At 40.9% G+C, this 15,763-nt stretch overlaps 2 protein-coding genes across 3 annotated transcripts in view; both read right to left on the reverse strand.

The window, feature by feature from the left end:
• Nucleotides 1–15,763, reverse strand: part of kcnh5b (potassium voltage-gated channel, subfamily H (eag-related), member 5b) — a 1,142,829-nt gene that overhangs the window by 251,952 nt on the left and 875,114 nt on the right. The gene's annotated exons all lie outside the window — the stretch shown is intronic.
• Nucleotides 2,455–5,505, reverse strand: wdr89 (WD repeat domain 89). Of its 2 annotated transcripts, XM_046062584.1 has the most exons (3): nt 5,330–5,505; nt 3,546–4,719; nt 2,455–3,509 (listed from the first exon to the last, which is right to left on the reverse strand). In XM_046062584.1, coding segments are annotated over exons 2-3 (1,161 nt in total). In that variant the 5' UTR covers nt 4,705–4,719; nt 5,330–5,505; the 3' UTR covers nt 2,455–3,507. The 2 variants fall into 2 exon arrangements, with proteins under 2 accessions (XP_045918540.1, XP_045918539.1); XM_046062583.1 differs by having other exon boundaries at nt 2,455–4,719; nt 5,334–5,505.

Here is a 15,763-nt window from a genome sequence, read left to right on the forward strand (position 1 = left end):
AATGTTTTTGTAACCTTGGCCAGATCTGTGCCTTGCCACAATTCTGTCTCTGAGCTCTTCAGGCAGTTCCTTTGACCTCATGATTCTCATTTGCTCTGACATGCACTGTGAGCTGTAAGGTCTTATATAGACAGGTGTGTGGCTTTCCTAATCAAGTCCAATCAGTATAATCAAACACAAATGAAGGTGTAGAACCATCTCAAGGATGATCAGAAGAAATAGACAGCACCTGAGTTAAATATGAGTGTCACGGCAAAGGGTCTGAATACTTATGACCATGTGATATTTCAGTTTTTCTTTTTTAATAAATTTGCAAAAATTTCTACATTTCTGTTTTTTTCTGTCAAGATGGGGTGCTGAGTGTACATTACTGAGAAATAAAATGAACTTTTTTGATTTTTGGAAAATAGCTGCAATGAAACAAAGAGTGAAAAATTTAAAGGGGTCTGAATACTTTCCGTACCCACTGTATATGAAAAACAAAATACCTCAGAGATGTACTTAAGTACAGTAATAATAATAATCTTTATTTACAGAGCGCTTTCCAAAAATCTGTGTCACAAAGTGCTTTCACAACGGCAGAAAATGCAAAAACAAGTTTGAATTTAAAGCAGATAAACAAGAAACAGATGAAAACAAGGACTGATTTTTAATAAGGAATAAAAATACAGTTCAAAGAAAAGAAACACATAGTCAACTAAAATCAGGAAAGAATTTTCTATAAAATGATGTTTTAAGAAGGGAATAAATGGAATTCCCTGATTCAGCAGACCTGATTTCTTCAGGCAGGCTGTTCCAGAGTACTTGCATAAACTTCAGCAGCCTTAATAATCCAAACCTCCATTCTAAAAACTCTCACTTAAAATTACAGACCTTCTTCTCAACTCTGGCGGCGTCACTGCTTCACCTGGTACACAATATTATATCACTACTTTACATTTTCATCTACGTGTAATTTAAATTGGAGGTAGCTTCGACATAGCTGTGACGTACGTTTACTCAAGTACTGTACTTAAGTACAATTTTACACAACTTGTATTTTACTTGAGTATTTCCAATTTCTGCTACTTTATCCTTTTACTTTAGATGAAGACAAAAACTTTGATCCCAGGGGAGGAAATCACAAACTACCGAGCAGGTAAAGTCTGCACCTTCACCAACATGAATGCATCAACAATTATAATCCAGTTATAAATAATATTCTGAAATTGGCCACTCTATATAATGAGTAGTTTTACTTTTGGTATTTTGATTCTAATAATTTTGTACTTTTACTTCAGTAAATGATCTGAGTACACCTCTGCAGAGCGGTCTCCCGCTCCCGAGGGATGAAAAGGTTAAATTCATGAGTTAAAAGGGTTAAAAACAAAACGTCAGTAGATAAAAACTCCATGAGGAGGTCGCTGATTCACCACACTGAGAATCTTTAACGTCTCTCTCGTGAGCTCGGTGAACGGTCAGGATTTCTCCTGAGTCACACACGATCCCGCTGCGGCTCCGGTGACTTTCAGGATGTGATGCAGTAACAAGATCCAGCAGATTGAATCACATCAGCTTTAAAGCAACATTATGTGCTAATTTTATCTTAAAACAGCTTCAAAATCACTTTGCTGCTACACTGACTTGTAACAAGAGTGAACGGCGTCTCTGTCATTGCCACTCCGGCCCGGCCGCCTGGTACTGCTGCATGTGACATCAAATCCCAGGTAGGAAACCTGTCGCAACAACAGCACAATGTTTTACAGCAACACGACTCTTCAGCCAGTTCTAAGAAGAAGCAAAAAGTAAATAATGTTCAATTTAAGTTCTTTGGAAGAAGCTAGCTCAGTGTGGATATCACGGCAGAGGCTGTGAAGAGACCGAAGAAGACGTCGGAGGAAGCGGGGAAGAGAAAAAGAGAGAGTGACGACCAAGAGTAAGACGAGATTAAATATCAGACCGGCTTTTCCTCGCTGGCGTGAGCTAAAAGAGCTGAAAAGATGCAGGACCGATGCCGAGCTGGCCTTCTTGCTGTTCCACTAGTAAAGGCCAATTCATACTTTTGCGTTGAGTCTACGGCGGCGTAGACCCCATTTACCCTTGTGCATTGGTGCCTGTGTTTCTGGGTTTCTACATTCCACTGTGTTGAGTTTCTTCTTCTTCGTTGGTGTAGTTTGCTACGAACAGTGGTGACTGAAACTGAGCGGATCATGTTGGAGTTGGAGCTGATCGATGTTGAACAGCAGTTAGAGAGAAGGCGAAAAACAGATTTCTATAAGCTGTGTGTTTCTTTAACGATTTACTTTCCTGATCAGAGAGGCTGCTGTCAGCTCATCCTGACCGATCCTGTCGGGAAAGTCAAATAATCAACGACCTGCCGCTGTACCTGGTGCGTAAACGCGCACAGCGTCTTTCCCCGCTATTAATCAGAAGGTTCATTTGACAAAGACCCATCCGATCCGGGGACATAACTCTGCACCGCTAGAATCAGAATCTCAGTAACTCAAAAGTAGCGTAACGCATTACAATTCAGAGACAGCAATATTGTAATATTACTAATTACTCTCAAATGACAGTAACTAGTAATCTATAATGTATTACATTGTGGAAGTAACTTGCCCAACACTGTTTATGAGCTGTTTGCAGAGGAAGCAGCTTAAATAAGGCACCTTATATGAAATTTGCCAATGAATGCTCAGAGAGGAATCAGCTGAGCTATCAGTTGAGCTTGACTTGTTACCTGCCTGAACTAACGCTACACTTGATTTGGTAAAAATCTTGATTTAAAAATGAAAATCTCAGAGAAACCTCAGCAGTACAATACTGTTAGATTCACAGTGGCCCGTTTCTTCAGGTAGCGTACTGATTTGTACCAACAGGAGAGTACGCAGGACGTGGTCGTCAGTCAAACTGCCACTGGCAATTATATTTCACAAAGAGAAAACTAAATCTTTTTCCAAATATGTTAAGTTTTTGTTTTGTTTTCTGAGATCTTCCTGGAGCTGCCCTGCGTAGTTTTATTTGTGTTCATTGCCTAAAAAACATAAAATGAGCTCATTCAAAACTCAAATGGTTTAATCTGACTCTGAGTGTATTTAAGCTTCACTTTTCCAGCATCAACGTACCTCATACCTGCTTAGAACTGTGGTGCAGGATTGAGACAAGTTCACTAATGTTCGGTCTGAATCTGGATATCTGATTGGGGAAAACACAGGCTGGTGCAGGCGTTAATGCACGGAGAACCCACTGCAGTCCGGATGCGATGGGATGCACCAGGCTACACCAATAAGGCAGCTCTACCTAACTCATTTGCACATTGACATCTGATCACAGTGTGGGCAGAACTGAGATAAAATGATGACTTATTAACACCTGGTGTGAAAGCAAAGGCCAGTGGATCAAATGTCTCATCCAGACCACATGTTAACACCAGGTGTGAAGGATTTCCTCTCCTGGGGGACGGTGTACACACGATATTCTTTATGTACAGAACAGTTTAGAGGAAACTTCCAGTTGAAATGTGATTTCTCTCAGAATATAAAATGTCGGTAAAGTCAGTATGAGTCAGTATTTTGATTCAGTTTCTCGGCTCTGCTGCTTCTTTTCTCTCTGGTAGCCGTGCTTTTTATGCGGCCTGGATTTGAGTCTCAAAGCTGATTCGCTCTTCGTGGTCTCCCTTTTCCCCGTCGCGAGCTCCTCCCCTCCTGGTTTCCACAGTAACAGCTGAGCGTCCTCTCCCCCGGTGATCAGAGCCTCCCCCGCTGCGTCCCACAGAAAGCAGCGCACCGTGGAGGCGTGGCCGCCCACGAGGCTCCTCAGCAGACGAAGCCCCCCGCCGTCACACTCCATCAGGTGGAGATCCCCGCTGTTCTTCCCTCCGACCACCAGCAGCTTCTGGGCCTCCTCCAGCCACCGCCCCCCCACCAGGTAATCCACGCCTCCGCCGTCACCCAGCAGAGTCACGCTGCGAGCGTCAGAGGTGCTGAAAACGGTAAGAGGCTCCTCTGTGTCCAGCTGACCCAGATCCCACAGGTGCAGCCCCTCGTCGTGGCTGAGGCACAGCAGCTGGGTGTAATCTGCTCCAGACCAGCACACCGAGCCGGCAGACGAGTCGCTGTTACAGGTGGCCAGCAGCGCGTCCTCCTCCGCCCCCCGGCTCAGGTCAAAAACATTAACAAGGCCGTCAGTGGAGCTGGACGCCAGGCGGTCTTTGTCTCGAGGGTGGAAGCGCACCTGAGTGATGTCGTCACTGTGCGACTCAGAATACACCCCGAGAAGCCCGCCACCCGGTTTCCTGGCGTCCCAGAACACCAGGAAGCTGTCTTCATCGTTCACCTGCTCGGTGCCGGCGCACAGGAGCGAGTCGCTGCAGCTCAGGTCGACGCTACAGTAGCCGTGTGACGGGTCGCTTTTAAACAGCAGGGCTGCCTCTGACCCGGGGCGGCGGACGTCCCACCCCCGGACTGTCCCATCAGCAGAACCAGAGTAGAGGAGGTCAGGGGAGGTGTGGGAGAAAACAACCCCACAGAGCGGCCCTCTGTGGCCCCGATACTCTCCCAGCAGGTTCAGAGTGTCCTTGTTGTGAAGGTGGACGGTGAAGTTGGAGCAGGACACGGCCAGCAGCCCGCTCGGCTGCAGGGCGAGGTCCAGCAGGTAGGTGGGTTCCTCCGGGCGAGACCGCAGAGCGATGGACAGACCGTTGAGCTTCTCCTCCAAACCCTCCATGGCGGGATAATTACACTAAACAGGAAGAAGAAAAAATATCACAAATTTAAAGCTGCATTTCAGAAGCCAAGAAGCTTCTTGTTGCATTTAAACAACTTCAGACTTTTCTCCAGCAAGACTCCATTCAAAATCCTAAAGCTTTTTTGTTTCCTTGCTTATTGGTCATGGTTTTGTGCACATTAGGAGACAACTTTTGATGTTTTATGAATCAATAGAAACCATTTTGCAATTCGGCATGAAGTCAGTACAATAATTAATGATAATTCAAGTAAGTTAAAATTTCCACTATTTGGCTCGTTATTCCCACCGTCTTCTTCCACCGAAAATGTAATGCAATGTAGGAATTTATCAGTGTCGTTTGGTGGATGTGACCGGTGCCGAATTAGGCAGAGTAGCATGTCAATTTGTAAAATGTTCAAAGTCATTTTAAATGTGATATTCATATTTGCCATTACACGAATAAACATAAAACATACAATCTTTTCAGTGGAGTCTGGTGTGGGCTTTTTTTGCCTTTGAAAGATTTGAGCAGGAATCGTGTCACAATCACCATTTAAATCAGTCCCTGTGCTCGCGCGTTATGTGATCTTGTTCATGTGTTATGTGTTGTTATTTTCAACCTTACCTACTTGCTAGAAATTTCCACAAATTAGGGGAAAACATCCGGTAACTTTGTAGGACTACTTGGACGCGTCTGTCGCCAACAAAACGGACGATAATTACTAAAAACTATTTCAACATTTATGTTGATCAGAAAACTCGCAAAAGCACAGAAAATATCACCAGACCACTTCGGCTCAAAACACGCATGGAGTACATAGACTGTGTCACAATATTTACAGCCGGGTCGAAACTTCCCCCACTTAAATGGTTCCGCTTTAGCGAATAGAAATCCTCCTCAACTTTGAAAATAATATATAAAAAGTATATTACAAAAATACTGACTTTGTTTTCATCTGAGTTCAAACTAATGAAAGGAGAATTCATATCATTTGTACACTGGGTTGATCTTATTCTGTTTTTGCTTTAATAATTTTGTTTACTTCACTGTAAAGGGATTTACATGTTCAAATACTCTTATATTAAATGTCCTATGTAGAGCTACATACATATATGTGCAGTATATTTGGCACATATCAAAAGAAAACTGAACACAACACAAGGGACATGGATAGTAGAATTTAAATTATTTTAAAACTCTTTAAGATGTCTTGATAGTATAAATACATGTATAATATATATTACAAATATTGAATTTAAACCAGATTGATTTTTTTTTACCACGAAAAACATCTAAAAAAGCATTTGAACCATCATGGGAAACTAAAACTCTCCACTATGATCAGATGAATAAAAAACATTGCTCAGTCAATCCATAACAAGTCAAGTCTTTTTGTTTTTTTTAACATCAACAGCAAATGCTTTACTATAAAATAAACTGATGCCATCTGGGCCAAACTTTAGTATTAGTATTATTTATTAGTAATAAATATAAATCTTTCAGTGTATTTAATTATCCTGGAGCTCAGTTCAGGTGTGAGTCCTCAGTTGTCCAGCAGGTGGGAGCAGCTCTCTAAGTGAAGCTGACCCAGATCTGAAGTGGCACAGAAACAAATGAATAAATCCTCAGTCTGGACCTGTGGAGGCTTTTACTGTCGTTTCAGGTTTAGAGAAGACACCAGAGAAAAGAGACTTCATTATGGGTCCCTTAGCTATGACTCATACACTGATGTTATAGGCACACTGTCCTATTTTCTTTGGAGTTAAAGATAATTAAACGTGTAAATTCTCAATGAGCCGCAGAGACCCACAAAATTGCAGTAATAGTCCTTATTGCTTTTTTTAATGCTGACAGTGAATAATAATGTCTGAGCCTGGAAACCCAAAGAGGTGAGGAGGTGGAATCAGTGTGTTCATGTGTGGTAAGTCAGTCCTTAAAAGCCAACAGCCTTTTACAGCTTCACACAGACAAGACTGGGGTAGTTATTGTTGCCTCCGACTGCAGAGCTCCCGTGATCGCTTTTGTTTTATTGTTGTCTCTTACTATATATGTGACTTTATTATTTTACTCTTGTAAAGCACTTTGTGACTTTATTCTGTGACAGGATCTTTATTAAATAAATACTTACTTAAAGGTTTTAGTGGCATCTAGTGGTGGGGGGTACAAATTGCAACCAGGGGCTCACGGTGCATTCACGTGCTCCTCAGACGGTCCCATTTTCTGAGGTGTTAAGTGGTTCTTTTTACTTCAGTGTGCGTTCATGTGCTCTTCAGTCAGAATGTGGAATCAACATGGACGCTGCTACAAAGATGTGTTGGATTAACATTATCAGAGCGTATAAACAACACACAGAGTCTAATTCACTCTACATGGACGGCAAACTAACCTTTACAACCATATTATTAATTACATGTTAGCAAAATATGTATATGCAATATATGATTTTGCACAAATCAAAGTTCTGTATACTTCTTTATTTCTCTTTTTGCAATAAAGATTTAAGAAGGAAAAAAAGATTCTGATTATTCCGACACCACATGAATTCACCATCAGTCACCTCTCACTGCTCCCATTCCTAGCGAGTAGCTACAGTGGCCGACAAAGACAGTCGGCTCTTGTGGAAAATGCTACCTGTGGCCCTCCATTTGTCAGTATTTCTTATTTTTTCTTACTTCTAATAAACCAGACGACCACAACTACTACAAACGTTACTAAAAACACAACGGTTCATTATGTAAAGTCTCAATACACCACTGAAAACAAAGTTATGGATATTATATTGCATTTCTGTCAATAGATCCTCATAAATTTTACACACTGGACCTTTAACACAATGAGGCTCCTGTCCCATAGAAGAGTCAGAAGGAATCTCAAGAGGCAAAAACGTTGAAGTTTAAAGGTACAGTCAAAATGTAAAGAGAAGTAACAGTTCTGACGTCATATTGTGCTGCAGAAATATCTACTGAAGTTGTCTCCCAATTCTTACAGAGTAGCTTTAACTCCCACTACACTGAAAAGATGAGCTCTGCAGGGGCTGAGGGGTGCATGCTGGGTGGTTTCTAGCTGGTAAGTATATTTGCCCGTTGTAGAGCTTGGTCAGTAAACCTACCCGAGTGTGCAGTGTCTGATCATTTGTTGATTTCAAACCTTTTTCTGAGGGAAATCTGCACCAAAGAGGCTTCTTTCCTCAAGCTACTGGTCACGAGGAACGCAAATGAAATACATTAGTTCACAGTGAGCGCGTTGTTGACAGGACAGGACTGTGATTCAGCTATATGTTGATTTGTAATGTGCAATATTCTGTTCCAATACTGCAACATTTAAGAATTTTAATCCATTAAAGCTCTCTGCTATTTATTCATTATACCCCATTACACAGTATTTATATATTCACATTTCAATTTTCTCCATTTTCTACTTTTAAATGCCTTGTTTACATAGGTGTAATTTACACGGGGGACGCTGGGGACATGTCCCCACCACTTTTTGAAAGCACTGCTAAAAGTTTTCTGAAAATAAGCTTGCAACAAGAAATGTTAAATAGCATATAAAAATTCTGGGAGAAAGGCACATTTAGTGCATTGAGAACCAGTGGAAGAAACAGATCTGCCTTGTTCAAAAAAAGTAACTTAAGCTAAAAAAAAAAACAAGCTACTGATTACTGCATTATATTTCAATAATATTTTTATATTCTGAATTATCACCAGCCACATGAATTTTCTTTCCCTTCATAAATACTTACCATAAATTGGTGCAGAAAATGTCTCTAGCATGCAGGAAATTAAGAGTTTAATGCTCAACATCCCCCCCATCGAACATCCTATTTCCTCAATGAATATTTCTTCCAAATAGCATTGGAGCAAGTGTTTCGTCACACCCCTAATATGAGCCCATAAATGTCCCCACCACTTTCCAAAATAAAGTGACGCCCCTACTTGTTTCGCAACGTGAGCAACTGTAACGAAACAATTTCCCCTCAGAGATCCAATAAGTTTGTCTCATTCTGATTCTCTAAACCCAGGGACACAAAATGTGTCCTTTTTGAGATTAAAAGGACATTTTAAAATATATAAGTATTTTAAGTATTTCAAATACAAGCTCTTACAAGTGTATTGTTACAAACTTCATCTACATTTCTTTCTGCCCAGCAAAATACAAATTACAAAATACTTTTACATTTACTTGAAATAGCCTACTGCCCATCTGGGACACGTGTGTGTTAACTGAGCTGTTTGTGCAGTTTCTTCACCACGAATAGCCGATAGCCTGTGTATACATTAAACTGCAGCTATCTATCTGTGTGTAATATCAAACTGTCTCTCTGTAAGTTCATGAACTGAAGTCATAATCCCTCAGGAGGGAGGGAGCACATTTAAAATGTGCTTTCACCTTCTTTAACCTGCCTAGGGTGAATTCATATCTGTGGACAAAGGCGGGAAAACGGAGTCAGAGCAGTATGTGGAGAGCGAAGCAGGAAAGGAAGAAGTGATGCCAGACGAAAGCTCCAGATGAGAAGCATCGTGATGGGATGATGGCGGTGACCCGAACGGACGGGATCTTCAGAGATTCGCACGAGGTTGGAAAGTTTGTCAGAGGAAAACTTGGAGTGTGGTCGATTAGCGGGTGGATTGTGATTATTGGGTGTGTGTCAAGGCGACAGAAAGATAAAGCTTTGAGGATCGACGAGTATGAAGATCACAGCAGTTTCAAATGCTTTCCAATCTGTTCAGAGATCAAGAGAAAAGGAGTGATAAGTACCGCTGCCAGAGGAGCCAGTGAAATATTGAAGATGTTTGTGAAGCGAGAAGACTGACGGAGGGGAGAGGGAGGAAAGTAATACCTTTGACCTTTGCCAGGAAGAATATATTTAGATTTATGTTACAGGGTGAGGCCGTATGAAAGAGCTTCCCTGAGGGAATGTGGAGAGGAGACAGAAGATGTGGGATGAAAAGCTGTAAATGAGAGGAGTGTGAAGAAGAGCAGGAGCAAGTAAAGTGCCTACACTGCACGGGAAAGCATCATGTGGGGCCCGAGACGACTAAAAGAAATTAAAGTGAGTAAAATCAGAGTGGAATGTGCTGAAGCAACCAAGAGGACGGAAAGAAAGGAGGAACGAGTGGAAAAGAAACAGGAGCCAAAAAGGAATGGAGAGGATCAGAATATGATCTGCGTGGACAAGAAGCCATTTCTGGCATTTATTGCCATGGTGGTAAATTGTGCCGTTGAAATAAACAGAAAGTCAGAGAGGATGCTGCGAGCAGATTCTTGGACACTGTGGAGGAGAAGAGATGGGTTCACACCGACTCACACAACTGAGACATAAAACTGACAAATGTATTGAATGGGAGTCCTTTGGGTGGTCACTGTAAATTGTTTGCACTGGGAAAACTATTTAATACAGTAAAGTACAGGCGGTAATGCAACAATTTAGATGCCAACAGCCATAAAACCTCAAATAAGAAGAATTCCTATCTGTTTGCACCCTCTCCCGTCTTTGCATTGACTTTAGGTGTAATTGCACCTCCAGTACCTGCTTCACATTAAGTCTTAAAACAGAAACCTACATCTGCCTTTTCTCCCAAGTAAAGATAGTCTTTATTTGCACAACCACAAGAGGTCACTGGTCAGGAAAGCGGGAATGTTGGTCTATTGAGAAAAGATTTCAAAGATTATCAAAAAGGTGAAACCAAAGACACTGACGAGGTTAAATCTCAGCCTCAGCGGCAGCAGGTGTCTTCAGTCCGGCCTGTGTGACTCAGTCATTTCCAATAAAACATACACAGATATTTAACCACAGTCCTGTCTGCTGTCTCGCCACCGGGCAGAAGAAGAAAACAAAGAGAAATGTCTTTAATATTCAGGCCAGCAGCAGCTGCAGTCTGTCTCCTGGGCTGCAGCCGGGCAGCTTTGGCAGAGCGACGTGGAAAACTGGTCGTCCTGTGACACGCCACATCACCGTCTGCGGACGAAGAGCAGCTCTGCAGAGGGAGAAACAAAAACACTGAAGAGAAGCCATTAAAAACCCCTTGTGGGTTTATTCAAACACGATTAGTCAGAGGAGCTGCTCACATGTGCTCTGTCACACATTAGAGGAGGGCAACAACATTTTATTTAAGCCCAGAGTCGCCCAAAGACTGTAAATAACCCGCCTGAGGAGCTCAGCGTGGGCAGAGAAAATAACAAATAAAAAAGCTCCTGAACTTTGAAGTAACGTCTGTGATGATTTTTACCAGACTGTTTCTTTTGACGTCTGAAATAGTTGATAAGTTTTCCTGTTTGATGCAGCTGCAGTTTGGTCACACATGGTTTAGAGGTCTGTCAGTTCTCCCATCATGCCAAAGTGTAACACCTGACTGACTAACAGGGATACATATGAGTTTAAAGATAAAGACAAGTGAAATTGATTGTCCACAGATTATAAGATATATTTTAGCCAAAAAATAGGTACTAAGGTTTGACCCTTTGTTAGCTATAGCTAACTCAGCTGAGGTCTTTAACAGAAGCAAAAATAATAAAATTAATATTTAATTGTACAATTTAATTACACCGCTCACAAAAATTGAGGGAACACTTAAATCCAACGTCAGATTTCGATGAACAAAATAGTTCCAAGTTCAAAATCTTTCCTGCACTTTGTATTATTTATTGAGAACAAATGGAAACCAAAATCACAAAAAGATAAATGCAAACTCTTGGGCATCTTTTCTGGTCCTGCCCTGCGCTCACAAGGTTCTGGGACGACAATATCAGTTTGTGCGGTGCTGTTTCTAATAGAAAACTGGTCCCTGACTGTCTCTTAGTGATACTGGGCTGCTCCAAAGGTTCTTTAGCTCTTGGTATGTTTGGTATGGCCGTTGCAAAACAGGTCCTCCTAAAGGAGTGAAGTCAGCTTCCCCTCCTTGCTTCAAGAGGTGGCTAAATTATATGGTTTCCTGTTTACGCCTTGAAGTAGTTCGGTTGTCCATTTCTGACTCCCAAGATAGTTTAATCTGGGGCCCTTTCATAGAATTCATCAGGAAGATCATAAACTGGGACCTAAATGCTCGACACTGTTTTTCTATAATTTTGTTAGTTATCCATACTGAGAGTCCCAGGAACCCAGGGCCCACTGCACCAGAGTAAGGTCTGACAGTGGTGGGAAGGTTACTTTGGAAATGCAAAAGGTTCCTGATTACAAGTTACCCGCCACAAAATGTAATAGTAATGTAATGTAATAAATGTAATTATCTCAATTACTTTAGCAAAGTAATGTAACTTAAAAGAGTGCAGAGTAGATAAAAACGTGTCAGGTGACCTCCCCAAACTCTGGAACCAACACCTAATGCACATTTTACAATTATGTTTGTGAAGTTTTTAGATTTGAAAGAGGTGAGATTGCTTAAGTCCGTCTGTGCACATTCTTTTGCATAATTTCATAAGTGCTCAATAAGTGAAGATTAAACATCATATATGTTTAGTGTTTATGCAGAAACAGGATTAAGAAAACAAAAGAGACCAGTTATTTTATAATTTTAATTTAATTTATTTCTAACAGAAACTGAGCCTAAATCTGAATCATGAATCAAATCTGACAATAAAATCTGCAGATGTAATTTTTATTTTTTTGTGAAACCATATTAAAGAGGCTCTATTGTTCCTGTGTGTCAGAGCAGGACGCGTCTGAACACCTGGAGCTGTTTTATGGTGAAAACAGGGAAATATTAAATATTATAGGTTTAACTTCAAAATGACAAATATGACAAAACAATTACTGAAAAAAAAAATTAAGCTGTCAAACTGAACGGTAACATTTCAAGTGATTGCAACTGTTTTAAAGAATAAATCAATGAAGAACTCCTGAAATGGATCTGTAATTAAACTCTTTAACCTTTCAGATGAATCTCAGAGGGATTTTTGACAGTTTTTGACAGCGAAAAATCAGCGACAAGTTTTTCTCACGGAAAAAGTCAGTGAATGCAAACAAAACCAAAAGGTTAAAATAAAATTATTTTATATTTAGTTAACGTGGACATGCTTGTGATGTGCATGTTGCTGCTTTGACTGAAGGCAGATATTAACGAGCATCAGTGAGGGAAAAAAAACTACAATCTGGTTGGAAGAAAACTTAATTATCAACCAGGACATAAAGTACTTCATTTTCTGGGAAACATTAACGCAGCTGCAAAGTGCAAAAGGCAACACGACAGGAGAGAAATAGAAGTCCGGACCAGAGTTTTCACATCAAAGATAAAATGCGACTGAGCTCCAGCTACACTCATCAACCGCTTGGTCAAAGTAAAGAAATAAAAAGATTCAGTACCTTAAGAATAAACAGCCACATGGTCATGGAGCCCCTTGGCCTCCAGGGGCCCCAGAGGTGCTGAAGATGTGACCTTTCTAAAGGTTGCTGTGGCTTCAGTTGTTTAAAAATAACTCCTAATTCATTTACTAATAAGCTCCCTGATTTTGTTTGTGAGTGAAGTCGCAAAGGGAGCTACAAAAATATTGATTACGACAAATCTGGCAGAAATATACAGTTTGATCCTCTTGAAAGACAAACTTTACTTTCTTTATTATACTTCTTTTCAACAAAGTTCTTACAAAGAGACAGTTTCACATGCTCATAATAAAACCCGCGCTGGACTGTGTGCATCCCGGCGATTGGTCCACATCCAGGAAATGAGGAAATTCCTGCGCTTCTTATTCAGGGGAATCCATTTAATGTTACACATTTCCTGACGGCTATTTCGTGAACAAAAAAAAAAAACACACACACAAAAGGCGGCCTAGGGCTTCCGTACTTTACCAAAGTTTTACAATTTGGGAAATAAATCAACATATTTATGGGATTCTATCAGATTCTACCAACTAAAAATAATTATAATCCTTTCATTTTAAGAATGTGTGTGATTATAACAAAATCTGAGATCCGCTCAAATCTCAAATAAATCATGTTATGACAAAACAAATTTAGGATTGTACAAAAATTTGGGGATTCTACAACATAACTAAACTTTTGATCATAACAAAAAACATTTGAAAAGATTATAACATGTAAACTTTAGGATTATCTAAAAAATATTTATATATTTTATATAGAGATTCTACAGAATTTGAGATCTCAATCTGATCCTGGGATTACAACACATTTAACTGTGCCAAATTTCTGGATGAAAATATTTGTTATTTGTCAAATAACTTAATGGAATATTATTTGCACAATGTTTAATAGTGACTAACATTATGTCACTTCATTTTCCTGGAGACCCTAAAGCTAACCACTGTCCCAAAAATCTGCTTTGTCCCAAGTGAGGACACGTCTTTTATTATCATCATCATCACTGTCGGGAAGTTTGGTTTAATCTCATTTATCAATCTCATTCCCAGGATGGCTCCTGCAGAGTAAACTTCCTGCTGCCGGTATGTAAATACCACAGCCGACACGTGTTTTAATACTCACAGCTTCTCCTGTTGGTCCCTGAAACACGACTTCGTGGGACAAAGTTAGTAGCAGGTCAAAAAATGAGCTTTGTGTCGGGAGGTTATACTCTTCATGTTAAATATCACAAGACATCAGTGTGTTTAAACTCCTCTACATCTCCAAAACTTTTCATGACCTGGAAATGACCGTGTTTGGTCTTCAAGCTTCTTTGGACTATGCAGACGTATAGAAACATTTTAAGATGCATCTTAACTGATGGAAAAGTTTTTCATTCATACACATATTTTAGGTGTCAAAATGACTAGTTGCCACAAAAAGATTGTTAGTCATCCACGTGGTAGTTATCAAAGGAAGTTTCAAATCAAGTAGACTTGAAGACGTTTCGCTATCATCTTCACTTAAAGTATCTTCAAACAAGTTCAGTTGTCCTTGATTTGAACCTTCCTCGGATTGTAGGTACAAAGAGCTTTGAATCTGTGCAGTAGATGCGTCAGCCGGCAGCTGCAATGTATTACTTCGGGGCAATTGCGCCCGTCAAAATGGCGTCCGCAAAAAGTGCTTCTTTTTGCCACTGACAGGTTCAGACTGATATACCAGGATCCCTACGAGGGACTCCCGGGGCGAGTTCAGCACCGACAAGACGTAGCAAAACATTTTTACGCCTCGTCACCCTGTTGTGTGCGCTGCGTTTCCCTGCCTTTGTAACACCGCTGTGTTACTTGTCGGAGCTGATTGGGTAACACCTGTGACACGACCACCAAACAGAAGAACACCTCCCTCGAAGCCCGTTGCGGTGACACCCTTTGTTTTTGACAGGAAGCTGAAGTCTCGCTCTGAAATCTCGTGAAAGGCGACTTGTTGCAGGAAGACGACGGTGGAAAATGAGGGAGAGGTCAAAATGTGTGTTGTTGAATATCACAAGACATTAAAGGGTTTAAACCAAACTCCTGTAACTCTCGATGTCTCAGTCGCCCAGGTCATTGTTATCCAAGAAGGTTAAAATCAAGGTCAACTTGACGGGTTGAAGATAATTAAAAAGGTTTTGCCAGCTGAAGTGGAGGTAGTGCAGCGAGAAACAGGAGAAGATGGAAGTATTTAAAGGATAATCTCTGTGTTTTTAAACCTGGGGCCTATTTTCACATATTTTGGTGATTAAATGTCAGATGGGAGACGAAACGTCTTCCTTGGATCCTCCAACACTCCGAGGACCTGAAAATGACTTCTCCTTACTACGCAGACATAAAGAAGCATTTTAAGAAGGAAAAGTATTTTATTTAATGACTCTATTGAAAATCAGTCAACAGTGGTGACATTTGAGACTACACAAACGTAACTCCACCACAAGATTCACAGAAGCTGTGTGTTTTTGTTGATGAATCAAAAAACAAACCACGGATAAACTTCCTGTTTCACTGGTTCAGTGAGGAAACCAGGTTCAGACACAATTAACGCTGCAACAAACAGAAATATTTTAAGGGCACGAGGCGAGGCAAGGGGAAGTGAAACGAGCCGGGCAGCGGAGACGCCTCGTCCTGACCAATCACAGCCTGGCGAACGCTCGGGTGAAGCTGGTCGGTTTGTGTTTCACTGACCAAATGTGAGCAGGCGGGGTCGAAGTTCAGGTTCAAATGTGATGA

Source organism: Micropterus dolomieu, linkage group LG11 (genome assembly GCF_021292245.1).
Source record: "Micropterus dolomieu isolate WLL.071019.BEF.003 ecotype Adirondacks linkage group LG11, ASM2129224v1, whole genome shotgun sequence".
NCBI lineage: Eukaryota > Metazoa > Chordata > Actinopteri > Centrarchiformes > Centrarchidae > Micropterus > Micropterus dolomieu.

Excerpts from the sequence above, each read along its gene's own strand:
- wdr89 (XM_046062583.1), bottom strand. The coding sequence starts at position 4,704 with ATGGAGGGTTTGGAGGAGAAGCTCAACGGTCTGTCCATCGCTCTGCGG.